A 15960-nucleotide genomic window follows, 5' to 3' on the forward strand; every position below is an offset into this window, starting at 1 on the left:
CGTAGAGGGAGCGACTTCTTTTCTGTCATGTTGTGCAGAGATGCAGGTCAACAGAACAGCAGAAGACGGCATAATACAATCGGTGGTCCACACGTGTCGTGGTTTCTGCGAGGAGGTAGTAGCCGTGATCAGGCAAGAGGCAAAACCGGAGATAGCGGCTCAATTCAGGGACGATTACGCGTGACGAGGGAGATCCCCGCATTGAGCGACGATCGATGGTGCAAGTGCAGGTGCATGGCCAGTTGCAGCTGCTGTACCTGAATCCTGCTCCCAGCACCTCGAGCTCCTTCCTGTCTTATCGTCCATCTTTGTAGCTTCCGAAAATTCACCTCACAATGGGCGGCGGCTCTCATCCCACCATGGCATCAGCTTCGTCTTATCCACGAATGGCTGCGAAGCCTGTCGGCAAGCAGATCCACAACCTCTATACCGATAGACTGAGGCAATTCACAGACAATGGCCAGTACAGAAACCAAGGCTTGCTACCGTATGAACCTTCTCTAGACGGCCTTACACCAAAATGCTGATACATAGCCAGTAAAATCGAGCCCAAACGTGCATCGGGCCATCCTCACATCAAGCTCGAGGTCTATTCTCCTCCTGACCTCTCTCGTCCCACATTCAAAGATGCAACCTCGCACGACTTCCGTCCTGCTCATGTTGGCGAGTCTTTTGGCCCCAGTTGGTCGACTCACTGGTTCCGCGTCCGTCTTACCGTTCCATCCTCTCTAGCCGATGAGGAGCACCTGGAACTTCACTGGGACGCAAACAATGAGGGCCTCATCTGGAACGAGAAGGGAGAACCATTACAAGGTCTTACCGGAGGAGGCGAGCGTGTCGAGTGGATCCTCCCCAAGTCGTTCCGTGACGGCAAGGAACATGTCTTCTACATCGAGATGGCTTGCAACGGCATGTTCGGAAACGCGCCTGGCGGAGACAGCATCCAACCACCTCGTCCGGACAGGTACTTCCAGTTGCAGAAAGCCGATATTGTAGCTATCAACCTTGAAGCAAGAGCTCTGTTTATCGACTTCTGGATCATTGGAGATGCCGCTAGGGAGTTCCCACAAGATTCCTGGGAGGAGCACGAAGCTCTTCAAGTCTGCAATGCTATCATGGATACTTTCATCGCTGCCAATGGAAGCAATGAGTCGATCACAGAATGCAGAAAGATTGCAAAGAAGTACATTGGTGATGTCGATTCCTCCAAACTCTACGACTCAGACGAGCCTGCTTTGATTACTGCTATCGGCAACTGTCATATCGATACTTGCTGGCTTTGGCCTTGGGCAGAGACGAAGCGCAAGGTCGCCCGCTCATGGTCTAACCAATGTAACCTGTTGGAACGATACCCAGAGCATCGTTTCGTCGCTTCACAAGCCCAGCAATTCAAGTGGTTAGAGCAGTTGTACCCCTCTGTCTTCGATCGTGTCAAGAGCAAGGTCAAAGAAGGTACATTCCAGCCGATTGGTGGATCTTGGGTCGAGCATGATACAAACATGCCCAGTGGAGAGTCATTGGTCCGCCAGTTCATCTATGGTCAACGCTATTTCGAGAGCCGATTCGGGTCAAGATGCACTACCTTCTGGCTACCCGATACTTTTGGTTACTCAACCCAACTACCTCAGATCTGCCGTCTTGCTGGTATGACGAGATTCTTCACTCAGAAACTCAGCTGGAACAACATTAACAATTTCCCGCACACTACCTTCAACTGGGTCGCGCTTGACGGAAGTCAGGTTGTCTGCCACATGACACCTGCTGAAACATACACTGCCGAAGCCAACTTCGGTGATGTGAGACGCAGTATCACCCAACACAAATCCATGGATCAGGATCCAACTTCGCTCCTTGCATTCGGAAAGGGAGATGGTGGTGGTGGTCCTACCTGGCAGCATATCGAGAAGCTTCGAAGATGCCGTGGCATGAGCGACAAGGTCGGTCTCTTGCCTCGTGTCAAAATGGGCGACTCGGTCGATGATTTCTTTGCTCGCCTTGAGAAGAGAGTCGAAGAAGGACTTGACCTTGTGACTTGGTATGGTGAACTCTACTTCGAACTCCACCGAGGCACGTACACGACCCAGGCCAACAACAAGCGTAACAACCGCAAGGCCGAGATCATGCTTCATGACATTGAATACCTCGCAACTTTGGCCAGTATACAGGACGTCGTCGCGAACAATGGCAAGAAGTATAAATACCCCAAAGAAGACATCGACGACATGTGGGAGAATGTTCTGCTATGTCAGTTCCACGACTGCTTGCCTGGAAGCTGCATTGAAATGTGTTACGATGACTCTGACGAGGTAAGTCATACATACATACCAAGTGGCCCTTAATTAACGATTTGAAGCTTTACGCGAAGGTTTTCAAGACTGGCAAGAAGCTCTTGACCGAAGCTCTTCATGCTCTCGGGTTCGACGATAAATTGTGCCACGATAACGAACTTGTCGCACTAAACACCCTCGGATGGAATCGTAACGAAGTAAGCGCTCTGCCGTCTCCCGACCAGACGAGTAGTTATGGTCTGCTCCAAGGTGGAACTGGTATCAATTCCGTAACGGACATGAGTCAAATGTCTGCTTCTGTGGAGATTAAAGACAAGGGAGACGACGTTTTCCATTTGACGAACAGTCAATATTTTGTTGAGATCTCCCGCGGTGTCATCACCATGCTTTATGATAAACAAGCACGCCGAGAGGTAGTTCCCAAGGGCCAGAAGGCGAACCAACTGGTCATCTTTGATGACAAGCCTCTTTACTGGCAGGCATGGGACGTTGAGGTCTTCCATCTCAACTCGAGGAAGGAGCTTCACGCAACAAGCTCTTCAGTCATTAGCGAGAATACTCCTCATCGTGTTGCAGTCACGACAACGACAAAGATCTCTGAGAAGTCGTCTATCACAATGACCATTTCGCTCTCTTCTACGCCCGTAGGAGGTCATTCGTACATCGAGACAGAAGCAGAAGTCGATTGGCACGAGGACATGAAGTTCTTGAAGGTCGAATTCCCAACCACAATCACTAACACCGAGGCTTCTTACGAGACTCAATATGGTATTGTTCGACGTCCCACACATTACAACACTACATGGGACATGGCCAAATTCGAAGTATGCTGCCACAAATGGGCTGATCTCTCGGAGAATGGTTACGGTGTCAGTATCCTCAACGACTCGAAATACGGATTCGCAACCTGCGGCAGCTTGATGCGTCTTTCTCTACTACGTGCACCCAAGGCTCCTGATGCTCATGCCGACATGGGTAAGCACAAGATTCGTTGGGCAATCCTCCCTCACAAGGGTCCTCTCGATCACCGCACTGTTCGTGCAGGATTCGAGTTCAACAACCCCATGGCAGTGCACTCACACCCCAACGTGTCAGACGTCAAGGGCTTAATGAGCTCGTTCAAGTTGTCCAAGGATAGCGATGAAGGCTTGGTCCTCGATACCATCAAGCGTGGCGAGGATGACGAGGATGTCAGCCGTGGTGATCTTCCCAAGCGCAAGGGCAGGAATGTCATTGTTCGCGTGTACGACAGTCTGGGAGGAAGGTGCCGTGGTTCAATTGAGGTTGGCAAGGTGCCCATTGCCAAAGTCTGGAAGTGCAATGTCCTGGAGGATGACATTGAAGAAGTGCATCTTTCCAAGGGTGCCTTTGACATTGAGCTGAGGGCTTTCGAGGTGGCTACATACAGGCTCTTGTTGCAATGAGTAAATGAAGATGAGGTGGGACCGTCATGAGTTGTTGCGATATATTCTAGATAGCAATGACTTCGTAAGACCTATTACGCAGTGCCTAATTAATACCCCCTCTTTCTGTTTACGACGTTGATGAAGTCTTCGCCTTTCTGTTTGTGCTCCAGCTGCAACTCAAGGATCTGGAAAGCACGGTCGACATATGCCTCGCCATTGCCGCTGATGTGAGGTGTGACAATGACATTATCCAAGCCCCACAGCTCGTTGTCTGAGGGAAGAGGTTCGGGATCTGTAACATCAAGAGACGCTCCAGCCAAAGTTTCGTCCTTCAAGGCTTTGATCAATGCAGGCTGGTCGATAATGGGTCCCCTCGCGATATTAGCAATAAAGGCGGGTTTCTTGCCATCTTTACTAAGGATCTTGAATTCCTCTGTCGACAAGAAATGAGTCGTCTGATTGGTGAGTGGTACGGAGACGAGCAAAAGATCAATATCTTGTTTGAGGAAGTTGTGCAAAGAGTCCTTGTCGAGACCAGAATACCAAGCCGAAGGGATCTCGCCATTTGGGTCACCGGTTCCAGGAACGATGTAGCCGACGTCTTTCTTCTTCTCTGGTGTGTCCTTTGGCGATGCTGTGAATGCGATGACATCCATGCCTTTACAGGTTCATTAGTTTTGCAGTAGTGCGGATACAGAATCAACTCACCCATGGCTTTGGCGACTCTGCCAACCTGACGCCCGATGCTTCCATAGCCGAGCACGCCGACACGCATGCCGACAGAGTCCCTGACACGATAGTTTTCCTTGGCCCATTTGTGCTCCTTCTGAGCTTCGTAGAGCTGGTTGTACTTGTGAGTGTGAATGAGATGGGTCATGACAACCCACTCGGCAATTTGCGGTCCATGCACACCGGACGCGGTCGCGATAGGAATGTCGGTATCTGTGTAGATGGGATGAGTGGAAAGCTGGTTTGACCCGGCAGAGAAGAGCTGGATAAAGTCTAGCAAGGGAGCATCCTCTGGTTTAGGTGGTAAAGCGAACAATGTCAACAACACGGTTGCTTCTCTCCAAATCTCCTTGGGGACTTCTGCTTCTATCTGCGCACGATCTTTGGTCCAGGATACATTGCGATAGGTTATCTTGAGATGAGGGAACTTGTTTTGGAGTCTTTCGATAGCGGCGTCTGGCTTCTGCATGGGCAGTGTGACCACGACGGCCTCTTTGTGTTCGCCACCTCCCATGGTAATGTTTTTATTCGCAATAGTGACGGTTGATGAATCGCTTGCAGATCCGTGAAGGAATTGTCGAGGTTGTATGGTATAGTTTGAGTCAAGTCATCGATGTTGTACTTGCTGATTGATAAGTCGGGGACCGATGACGTGCAATCACACCTTCCGTCTCAGGCATTGTCGACCGACGCGGAGAGCCTCTTTTCTGTCTTGCAAGACCAAAACACACAACAACAATTGGACGCACACCAGCAAATCATGACAAGCATCGTCCAAAGTCAACTGATACACGGCCGTGCTGGATAATCAAGTTATTTGATTGTTGTTCGCTTAATCGTTTCTGCGAAAGACTTCTTTTACCGGGGAAATACTGGACGAGTCGACTCAACGTCGTGCAAAATGGGCTTCCCAGTTTGGCCGGCCTCGTTTGCCGTACCGAAGCGAGTCAAGAGGACGTCTCTCCGCAACTTGTTCTGACGTCCCACTCGCAGCATGGCCTTCTGGAATGATGAGCATATTCAGACGTTGGTGCAGCCGAGACGCCGGGGGTCCGATTCCAATAGCTTGAACGTTTGATGACTTGATGGTGAGGTCCAAGTTGCCGACCCTTGTTCCACCTGCGACGTCTACTTCACCATTATCTCCACCAACTATTATCATTCGAACGAGAAGACAGCGCTACGCCAATATACAACAATTCAGCGGCTACATAGATGCCTTCATGCAACATGAAAGCGTTCTCACTGTTCTCTCTGCTGTCCGACTTGCAACCTTGAGTGAATCTCCACGAGGCTCAGCCGTTGGCAATTCTGAGATCCTTCGGCGCGGCAGTTGAACCTCTTATGGTACTAACGTCCAACTAAACAACGCTTCCGCACAGGTCCTAAATGATTCGGGCCAGATGCTTGTTCAAGATGATCAAAACCACAGCAGGGTATGTATAGTGGCGCCTTCCAACCTAAGCTTCTTTTCTATCGAATTGACACTACGATACCCCTCAAGGACCCTGTCGACGCCTTGATATCTTCGATTGGATAGGCGTCGACGCCTTTTGAGGCCTGAAATATGGTTAATCTGCTTGCTCTGGTCATCTGTTGTCTCGTACTCTCATGGGTTTCGGTTCTTGTGCGGTATGGCGTCAAGATATTCATGATCGGTCGTGTGCGTTGGGATGATTGGATCTTGATGTTGGGAGTGGTAGGTCCACTGTTCGTGCCAGAGTGGCTTGGACTCACCGTACATACAGATTTTGTTCAGCGGCCAGTGTAGTTGCGTGCTGGTCATGATCAACGCCACTTCGGATGTGGTAACCTACATGTTCATCACCTCATACCAACTCTCGTTGTTGACGTCGGTCTGCGTCAAGACGTCCTTCGCGCTTTCTTTGAACAGATGCTTTGCAGAGAGATGGCAGCGTCTGCTCATCACCAACATGACGCTTTCCTTCTACGTATACGCGGTCATCAGGATATTCCTCGATCTCTTCTTCTTCTGTGGGGCGCCCGGTGACATAGCCCGCAAGACGAGTCTCCGACAATGCAAGCACTACTCAAACATGTTGAGATGGTGGTTGGCTGGATCGATATTCAATGCGTTGGTGACCTGGGTCTACGTTCTGCTTCCTGCTGTCGTCATCTGGACATCTCGGCTTAGCCTCAAAGTCAAGGCTTCCGTCTCAATCATCACCCTTGTGGGAATATTGGGTGGTCTGGCTGCTACTTTCCGCATAGTGGGGTCTGGTACCTTTAAAACCCTCAAGGATTTCGATCCGACCAATTACGATATCATCGCGTGCATTGTGGCCGAGATGGCTTTCGGCATCATCGCGACGTCGATGACAAACTCCACCAAATTACCAAGCATGTTGGCTCGAATAAACAGCAACAATGTCAGATCAAATGCTGTCGTTGTCGATTCGTACCTTGAGGAAGGTATTAACGACTTCATCAAACTCTCACCTGTTATCGGTCCGCAAAAGCTTGCTGTAAATCCTCGAAGCTCATTACAGACTATCAAAGATCCTCGAAGCTCATTACAGACTGTGAAAGAACATCCTGATCTTGAAGAAGAACCATTCGCGCTGCCGACACCCAAGCCCAAAACTGAACGCGATTCTTGGGATCGCACATTTGGGTCGCCAACACCCGCATATAAGACTGATCGCGACTCTTGGGATCGTGCATTTGGGTCACCTGCGTCGTCGGCTGCACCAGCTAGGCTGACGCTGATCATCGATGATATTAGTGATGATGAGGAAGACGGTATCAAGGGGTCATCAGAGATTACGAAGACTTTTACGAATGTATAGCGATACACAATGTTTGTCATTTTATAACGAAGCAACGTTCATCTATATGCTGGCTTGTCGTTCATTACTGTAGAGGTGTGATCAGAATGTGCTAATAATGTCATTAGAGCGGCCTTGATGCTCGAAAACGTCAGTTGCTCTATCATGCATGTTACCCCTGAACATATTATATCGAGACTTCGGTCGCTTGACAGGAAACGACATTTTCCTGTTGTTGTTCTCATGACTGAACGATGGATGCTCTCGACAGGTACCACTGAGTGTATGGTTAGGATTCGCGATACACAACACCAAGATCTAATCAGGCCGAGCTACAAGCGCTTCCCATGCTCAATAGCACGACCACCATGCCCGGAGACTCAACTGAATGGCCCCTAAGCCAGCCAGAGTATTTGTTATCGTCACCCTTCTCCATGATCTATTGGACTTTGATATGATACGACCATGTACACAATCTTCCTGTAATGTTTCCCATTGGGTTCAGTCGAGACTCCTGTCGAAGCGAGGTTCGTGTTTGCACGTGTGGTATACGCGCGGAGCTGAAATATCGTTTCTCGTAAGTGTGTCGTCACTTTCGCATTCACGAGCTGGTGCCTCGCATTCTCAAAATTCATTGGTAGGGTCGCTAGCGTAGGTTATTGGGATAGGTGATGGTGTTTGTGGTGTGAGGGAGTTTCGTTGCGCATCCCTATTGGCCGTGATCCCTATACCGAGTGTCCGTGGTCCATGTTAGTAAGCTGCCTTGACTATAAAGACTTCCCTCCTAAACACTTCTTCCTTTCTCTTCCTCACCACAACACAACACACGACCAACGCACCGGGCGTTTCCACACAAGTTGGTATGTATCACCCTTTCCTCGGCTGCACTTCGACAATTACACCTCTGCCCTTCCGGCAAAGGGACTTGCGGGACTCCTGGGGCCTAATAAGACTTCGCACACTCTTGTTTGAGGCCTTTGTAAACTTGCCGAGAGAGGAGCCCTTCTGGCCAGACCCAAGAACATGAGAAAGTCTCGCTACTTGGCCTTTGTAAACTTGCCAAAGAGACGTGTCTGGCCTGGGAGGACTGATCTGGTCCTGAGCTTGGTGGGAAACGGTAGAGCAACCCCCCTATTCGCCTCATGTCACTCTTTGCTTTTATTGATGATTGTTTGCGCTGATCTGAGTTGATGTATAGGGACTTGAGCTGTGGTTCGATTCCATAAGCTGATGGTATGTCGAGAGACTACCATCTTGATGAACCTATGGGTTCACGGTATGCCATGAGCTACCACCTTTTTTTTTTCTTCGATGAGTTGCTGGCCTTGGTGCTGGGACTTGTAGAAGATAGCTTGTTTTGTTGTGTTTCGTGATATAGGCGATGCTTCCGCAATGCCGTCGTGCTGTCGTGGTGGCGGCGTCGCTTTGCCCCTGAGTCTTCGTATGTATGCAATATTCTCGACTCATCGCCATCGTCAGTCATCGTCCTGTTACTGTATAGTCCTCGCAATCGATTCAGAACGAGTCCTTTATCTCTGCGTGCTCAAGCTCTCGTCGATCAAGTCCGCCGTCCGCATCCAGCGTTGTCGTTTATCGTGCTTGCCTTCGATCGTGCCTTCTACGAGTGGTTCACCGAAGCAACCGTATTACTTGCATCGTCGCTTCACTTGTTGCTGTCGTCGTTGTCGTTGTCGTCCTCGTCACTCTCGTCGTCGTCGTTGTCGTGTCCAGTCTCTCCTGCTTGAGTAGCCAGAGGAGATCTCCAGGTCGTCCACCTGCTTTGCATCGTTTCGATCTTCGTGGCCCGCTCCCACCGTCGTCAAGACCTCTGCGATGCGATGGAGCCCACGCTGTCAACAGCTCGTGGTCACAACTACCCCTGACGAGTACCTACTAGCGCCCTCGAGACCTCCTACTTCACCTGCGCGACCTTTCGTAAGGCTATAGACCTCCGTCTATCGACTGCCTTCGCACTGTACAAAGTCTCATGCCTGGTAGCATCGTACGGCGACTAGCTCTGTAGACACTGAGTGATGGTCTCAAGCATCGACGACCTTCGAGATCCATGGCGATACTCGTTGCTTGCCAGCAATAGCATCCTGGGTCAAAGCAGTGCTTTTCGCTCTGCCCTCTGGCGAGTCTTCCAGCGACCGACGGTCAGCACTCCATGTTGCTTGTTTAAAGGAGGCAACTACGATGGAGCGTGTCTGCTTTTCTTCAGCCATGCATCCTGTCAAAGCGAGTATATCTACAAGAGATATGGACAGTCAACGACGTGTATGGCAAGAGTATGAGGAAGGAGGAAGGCTATGCACAAAAGAGACATAGAACTACAAGAATGACACATGGCGACAGCGACAAGGGGCTACAGCACAAGTACACACATAAAGGAAAAAGAGACAAGCAATCAAGACAAAGAAGCTTTTTGCATTTTCCTGCATGCTTGGGACAAAAACACAGGGGGGATACATATGCAGAACAACAATCATGCAATACAAATGCAACCAAGAAGGAAATATATTTTGAACCCAACTTTGTCTATCTGAAGAAACGGCCAATCATGGCACCGCCGATATTGCTCGCAAGACCGCTAGCAGAGAAGGCACCAGTTGCAATATTCGTGGCCTGGCTGAACTTGTCGCAGCGAGAGAAGGCAAGGGTGTTGGTGACGGCAAGGACGATGGCGATGACTAGCAGTCGATTGTTAGCAAGCCGTACCATAAGCCGAGCCAATATATAATATCAGGCGACATACCAACCAGACTAAGCCAGATAAAGTGCAATCTGAAGATGGCGACAATACCAAGCGCTACCCAGCTAACAGGCTGTGAGTACAGCGCCAGCCAGAAGAACCTCTTGTCCGTAGCATTGATCTGTCTGCTATCCGGATCGGCAGACTCAAAGACCCAGTTACCATCACCAGACTGGGCATTGACTTCGTTCCACCAGCGCAGACCAACCAATCTTCTGCCAGCAATGTTTTTGAGATAGTAGAAATCCATGGCCAGGAGGATGATCGTAATGATGAAGATGAGGACATAGTTTTCGCTGAAGTAGAGGCCGAAGAGGTAGGTCAGGAGACTTGCTGTTTTGAGGGAATAGACATTAGGCTTCGTGGACTTTGTAGGTAGGGGTGCTGGAGTTGGGGAGCTTACACAGGCGGAAACCGAGGAAGCAGAGCAGAGTGATGGGATGCGAACTTAGTCGCCAGCTCAGCGAGCCTGGTTGCGGGTTGTCCATGGCGATTGGAAAAGTGTTGGTAGAGTGAGGTGGTTTGCGACACGGAGATATTAAGAGGCAGCTGCTATCCAGCCAGCTCTAGGCAAAGGGACGCGTCGTTGCTTGTTGACTCGTGTTCAGGAGGCTGATGTCGTCCCATTGGCTCGTCATGCACGTCGGCGAGTTTGACAAAATGTGGGGAGAGCTTCCTCCGCCATGCCGATTGCGTCCCTCGGCCATAGCGAGCCCCCACCATGATGGCATCAGTCTCCAACTTCCTCATGAATCTCTCAGCAATACATCGTAAATCAGCAACATGGCGGCCTCACCAATTGTCCGTCGGGCGCTTCTCTATGGTAAAAATACCAATTGTATTTGCAACAAGTCTAGCTAACACACAATGCAGTGCCCGGCTCATCCATGCGCTTCCTCGAAAAGTCACGAGGCGTGGCCGTCGACACTATCTGCTACGATCTAGAAGATTCAGTCACTCCAGGCAAAAAGGCAGAAGCTCGCTCAAATCTCCAATCCATTCTATCGCGAGAACGAGTGTCAGGAATAAAAGAGCAAGCCGTACGCATAAACTCGGTCGATAGCGGCTATGCCCTCGACGACCTGACCCAAGTCCTCAAAGGACAGAACCTCGACGCCCTTGTTATTCCAAAAGTCAACAGTGCTTCTGATCTCCACTTTGTAACCGATGTCATTCGCCATGCTCTTCCCGAACGACATGGCCCCGATGCCAAATCTCCACTCAGGTTAATAGCCTTGATTGAATCGGCACGGGCAGTCATGGACTTGTCTGCTATTTGCAAAGCTTCACCATACTTGAGTGGCCTCATTTTCGCTGCTGAAGACTTTGCCCTTGATCTTAGTATCACACGTACGCCAGACCTCAAGGAGTTCTTGTATGCGCGGTCGGCCATTGCGACGGCAGCGAGAGCATTCAACCTTCCGTCGACCATCGATCTGGTCACGACTGCATTTCGCGGTGAGCAGGGCCAACAGGTCCTCAAGGAGGAGAGTGAGGGTGGCAAGAGAATGGGTTATAACGGAAAACAATGCATTCATCCCAGCCAGGTCGAGTTGGTTCAAAACATCTTCAGCCCAAGCCAGGAAGAGGTGGACTATGCCGTGAGAGTCGTCATTGCCGACGAAAAGGCAGATGCCCAGGGTCGGGGTGCTTGGACATTGGACGGCAAGATGATTGACGTGCCAGTGGTAGGCAAAGCCAAGGCAACCGTCAAGAAGGCAGAAGTGTGCGGGATTGATGTCGCATCAGTCAGGGAGAAGTTCAAGGACCAAGAACCAGAGTAGTCCATATCTAATAATCGTTCAAGAAGCGTCTTTGGCGTAAGCAAGTGCTCGGTGGCCCCTCTCTTGACCAGGCCCATTGCCGTGACCTTCTCTCCAGCACTCCTGGCAATAGAGATCTCCGTCACAGCCCATGCACTTTACAGTGGCATCTTCGTTGCAGATGCAACACCAGCTTTCCATGTCTTCATCTGTGTACTTGGGCAAGTTCGACTTGACGCTCTTTTGAATATTGACAGGCTTCTTTGCCGGATTGAACGAAGGCACTCCAGGCAGCGAAAGAGAAGCGAATCTTGCCGAGAGAGCATCATCGATATTGGCGTCCTGGTCGGGAGCAGGCGATGATGGCAGTTCCGTTGGCGCTGAAGGCAGAGACAGTCCAGTGTCTTCGTCGTCTTCCTTGTTCTCATCATCTTGTTCTTCTTCTTCCTCTCCTTCAGAACCGCCGTACTTTTTCTCCAGCGCGAGCTCGGCGAGTACACGCTGCACGTAGTCATCAGCTTCCTCCTCATCTCTCTTGTCCTCGTCCACCTCTTTCTGTTCTTCATCCTCGTCGTCATGCTCTGGCTTAACAACTCCAATCTCAATATCTACATCCTTGTTCCCTTCTTCTTTAATGTCTTCAGCGGGCAAAGCACTTTTAGCTTCAGCCATCAAGTCTCGAATCCTTTCGCCCTCATCACGATCCACAGACCACTGTTCCTCAGGCCCAAGGTCTTGCAACAGTTCCTCGATTGTTCTGTCATCTTCCTCGTTGTGTGGCGTGTCTTCTGTGTCTGCGAGTGGTGATGCGATCGCGCTGTTAGGCGTCAGGCTGCGGAATCGTGCTGTCAGGTCTGAGTCGGTGGTTCGTTGTGGTGTTGATGGCAGATCGAGTGGGCTTGTTTTGGAGAGTGTGATTGGAGATTTCCGTAGGGCGTTTAGTCTTGCTAAGAGAGCGTCGTCTGAATCAGGCATGTTGTTGTTTGTGTTGTTTTGTGGTTGTGGTTGAAGCTAGAGGTTGATGATGTCGTGAATACAGGTCGAAGTCGTTTGAGTGACCCTGCTCGTTACTTGGCTCAATCTTATGATGCGACATTTCGTGCGACCATGATGTTCTTGGATGACTTTGAGTCTTTTGAGCTACTAGTATACATATCATGTCTGTTCAATAGTCTACAAGGTCGCCAACCAGCAAGCGTTGGTACTTGTCCACCACTTCTCTTGTCTTCATCAAAACGCTAGCAGCAAGCATGCGTATTCTCTCGCCCTCTTCGTCACCTCCACCAACTCTGTCGAAGACAAGCTCAACCCACTCTTGTGTCTCGATTAATTGTTTCGAATGCTCTTCTGCCAGTCTGCGCTTGTCCTCATTCATATCCAGAAGAGTCAGAGTAGCAAAGAGAACAGCCTCCAGAACACTGACATCTGCCAATGCATTCGTCCTGACACTCAAAATCAACTCCCAGAACTCTGCTGTCATCTGTGGGAGGCTTATTGTTCCTGACCCCGCTGCATGCAAGACCAGGGATAGTGTCTTGAGATATGTACTCAGCAAGAAGGGCTGGAAATGCACGTTTTCCACTCCATATGCTTGTAGATTCTGCCACCAACGTCCAGTCAGGGGGAAGAAGAAGCCTTCTGCGACAATTTTTGCTAATGCGTTAGGGATGATCTTCTTCCTCTTCTTTTCGACTTCCATGCGCGAAGAGAATGTTCTGACTTTCAGGATGTTGGGACCTGACATTTTGTCAGCTGCGTCGAGGGCCATCGGTTGTATCATGGATCGTTCGAGGTTGGATGCAATGCGAGCGACCGGTGCGTTGCGCTCAGCGGTGTACATCCTGTGCAATCTCTCAGGAAGCTGTTTGCTTGGGAACGATGTTGCTGCAATCTTTGGATTCAGGTCTTCGTCCTCATCCTTATAGCCAGCCAGCTCTCGCGCACCCAACCCCAGGACACTCAGAACCGTGGTACGTTGACTTAGTGAGTAGTCTCCATCGAAGACCTGTCGTGCAAACCATGGCGCCATCTGCTCTGGATTTGATACAAGCACCGCAATCAATGCCTGCAGACGCAGCTCGAGGAAGTCTTCCATATCGAACGTGTCGCCAAGTCCTACCAGAATCGATGCAAGCTCGAGAGCATGATCACTGACTTCCTTGCCGAATGAAGACTTGCGACGGATCAAAGCAGCAGCACTCTTCAAAGCCAAACTATGTCGGTCGTAGTTTTCCGAGTCATTCAATCCAGCCATTAAATCGCGTATGTACACTGGAGCCTTAGGCTTGTCGCGATTGATCATAGTCGGGTCCTCGTCTTCATCTTCAGGGTCAGAGTCTGGTTTGGCGTAAGGCACGAGATCGTCGTCTTCTTCAGAATCGTCCAGCACTTCCATGATCCTAGGGCCTTGAGGTTCTTCCTGAATGAGAGGCTTGGGTTTCGGCTTCGCTTGGATGGGCTTCTTCACGGAGTGAGGACTTGACGTGGTGGCAGGGCCCAATTCTCTGACCTTTTTGGCGCCGAAAACTTCTTTGATCTTTGTGTGATCACCGATCTTGTCGTCGACCTTGACAAGACGCTGGTACCACTTTCCTTCGGTTGTTTTCACATCATCAATGTCAAAGTTCATTTTTGATCCTGGTTTGTCGACTAGATCTGATATAGTCATTCCGACAATCATGCCAAGGAACCGAGCCCGTGGTGAAGATGAGTTCAGGCGGTTTGACATTCCGTTCAGATGTGCGCTCGAGCGAGCCATAATGAACAAAGACATTGGCTGGGCTCGATGCGCATAACCCGCGAGCAAGAGCAGAACTTGAGCGCAAGCTTCCTGCTGCAAGATTGGCGAATGCTTGATGAAAAGGTTGTCACCAAACCGTTTTATAACCTTCTCCGTGAGATCTTGAATCGGATCCTCAAGCATGTTCGTGGTCCCTTTGCTTGCATGAACAAATGCAGAAACAGCTGCTCGACGCAGAGCAAACGACTCTGAAGCATTCAGTGCTGGATCAGACAACCATGTCTCGAGATGGCTTCTCATGGCTTCGCTGTTTCCTATCAGCTCCATGATCGTAGCCGAGGCAGCAACGATCGTAGAGGGCGACTCTGTCAGAGTTTCGTCAAAGTCTGGAGGTGACATGAGAGGTAGGCATTGTTTCGATAGGATCTTGAAAGTCTGGTCTAGGAGTTGGCGTTGCTCGTGAGCTTGTAAGCTTTGCAGCATTGGTTGCAACTTGGAGCCTGCATGAGGCGAGATGAATGTGATGTGTGTATGAATTTCTTCGACAACTCGAACTGGAATATACTTAGTACTTGTTTTTTGTTGAGGAGCCATGTCTTCCTACCTGGATAGCCAATACCGAGAGCCTTGCCAAAAAGTTGAGCTGCGGCCTTGAATGTGCTTGTGTCTTTTGTAGTTTTATGCAACATAGTGCAGACATTTCTTCCTAGCCATGCAGAGTATTTGGAGCCATTTGAGAGCCAAGAGGGTTCAAGTTGACCTCCTGCAGACTTGACAGTGTCTTCGGCTTCTGCTGCAGATGCAATGATCTTCCCCGTCCCGACTAATGTGAGGAATTCTTTCCACAGAAGCGTTCGCTTCGCCTGACTTTCAACGAGTCTGTTGATATCGTCATACACATTTTCAGCCAGGCTGTCCGAGGATATTAGTTGCAACAAGATCGATGTAAGATCTGACAATGGCTGTGTCGACTCTGACCCCTGTACACCCTTGCGTGCCGACTGGCATTTTGATATTGAAAGACGTAGCTTTGCGAGTACGCCGCCAATACCAGCTACACTTCTCAGGCAGTCTAGAAGCAAGACATTTGTCTGATCATCGCTGCCCCAGAAATCCGGTAATGTTGTGTTTATTAGTTCATTTACGACTTTGGCTGATGATGGAGTCGGGATCTTGATGTCGAAGCCAGCTGATTGTTGAGATGGTTGGCTCAAGAACAAGAGAAGGTCATGGAGAGCATCCTGATCAGGACTTGAACGTAAAATGTGTAATGCTTCGTCGGTCGAAGCAGGTGATTTTCGAACAGTACGAGGTTTAGGTCTTTCTGAGATGACTTCTTCGATAATGGGCTTGTTGATATTTTGCCTTGACTTGAGTGAAACAGTTGACACAGCTGTCAAGAAATCGCCCATGGCTCGAATATGTTTGCGACTTCTACGTGATTTTGTAAATGGTCAGAAGCACTTCAACATGTCAACTCCAAGCGAGGCGCT

The 15960-nt window shown here is 49.9% G+C and overlaps 7 protein-coding genes across 7 annotated transcripts; 3 read left to right on the plus strand and 4 right to left on the minus strand.

Annotated features, from left to right (window-relative positions):
• Positions 1-359: 359 nt before the first annotated feature.
• On the plus strand, positions 360-3712 carry M437DRAFT_79797 (putative alpha-mannosidase I; the record flags this gene model as incomplete). Its single annotated transcript, XM_041027245.1, has 3 exons — positions 360-487; positions 539-2306; positions 2354-3712. The coding sequence occupies 3 exons, from the start codon at positions 360-362 to the stop codon at positions 3710-3712; spliced, it is 3255 nt and encodes a 1084-aa protein (XP_040884163.1).
• Positions 3713-3801: 89 nt separating this feature from the next.
• M437DRAFT_36306 (uncharacterized protein) lies at positions 3802-4937 on the minus strand (the record flags this gene model as incomplete). Its single annotated transcript, XM_041019420.1, has 2 exons — positions 3802-4352; positions 4403-4937. The coding sequence occupies 2 exons, from the start codon at positions 4935-4937 to the stop codon at positions 3802-3804; spliced, it is 1086 nt and encodes a 361-aa protein (XP_040884164.1).
• Positions 4938-5990: 1053 nt separating this feature from the next.
• On the plus strand, positions 5991-7233 carry M437DRAFT_36388 (uncharacterized protein; the record flags this gene model as incomplete). The annotated part of the gene is made up of 2 exons (XM_041019438.1): positions 5991-6122; positions 6172-7233. 2 exons carry the CDS (start codon positions 5991-5993, stop codon positions 7231-7233), a joined length of 1194 nt encoding a protein of 397 aa, XP_040884165.1.
• Positions 7234-9750: 2517 nt separating this feature from the next.
• Positions 9751-10452, minus strand: M437DRAFT_79800 (golgi apparatus membrane protein tvp23; the record flags this gene model as incomplete). The annotated part of the gene is made up of 3 exons (XM_041027246.1): positions 9751-9902; positions 9968-10297; positions 10368-10452. 3 exons carry the CDS (start codon positions 10450-10452, stop codon positions 9751-9753), a joined length of 567 nt encoding a protein of 188 aa, XP_040884166.1.
• Positions 10453-10747: 295 nt separating this feature from the next.
• On the plus strand, positions 10748-11748 carry M437DRAFT_61578 (beta subunit of citrate lyase; the record flags this gene model as incomplete). Its single annotated transcript, XM_041023956.1, has 2 exons — positions 10748-10787; positions 10838-11748. The coding sequence occupies 2 exons, from the start codon at positions 10748-10750 to the stop codon at positions 11746-11748; spliced, it is 951 nt and encodes a 316-aa protein (XP_040884167.1).
• Positions 11749-11766: 18 nt separating this feature from the next.
• Positions 11767-12702, minus strand: M437DRAFT_38308 (uncharacterized protein; the record flags this gene model as incomplete). Its single annotated transcript, XM_041019811.1, has 1 exon — positions 11767-12702. One exon carries the CDS (start codon positions 12700-12702, stop codon positions 11767-11769), a length of 936 nt encoding a protein of 311 aa, XP_040884168.1.
• Positions 12703-12892: 190 nt separating this feature from the next.
• M437DRAFT_36892 (uncharacterized protein) lies at positions 12893-15879 on the minus strand (the record flags this gene model as incomplete). The annotated part of the gene is made up of 2 exons (XM_041019529.1): positions 12893-15021; positions 15072-15879. 2 exons carry the CDS (start codon positions 15877-15879, stop codon positions 12893-12895), a joined length of 2937 nt encoding a protein of 978 aa, XP_040884169.1.
• Between the last annotated feature and the right edge of the window lie 81 nt (positions 15880-15960).

Source organism: Aureobasidium melanogenum (assembly GCF_000721775.1).
Source record: "Aureobasidium melanogenum CBS 110374 unplaced genomic scaffold scaffold_1, whole genome shotgun sequence".
Classification (NCBI taxonomy): domain Eukaryota; kingdom Fungi; phylum Ascomycota; class Dothideomycetes; order Dothideales; family Saccotheciaceae; genus Aureobasidium; species Aureobasidium melanogenum.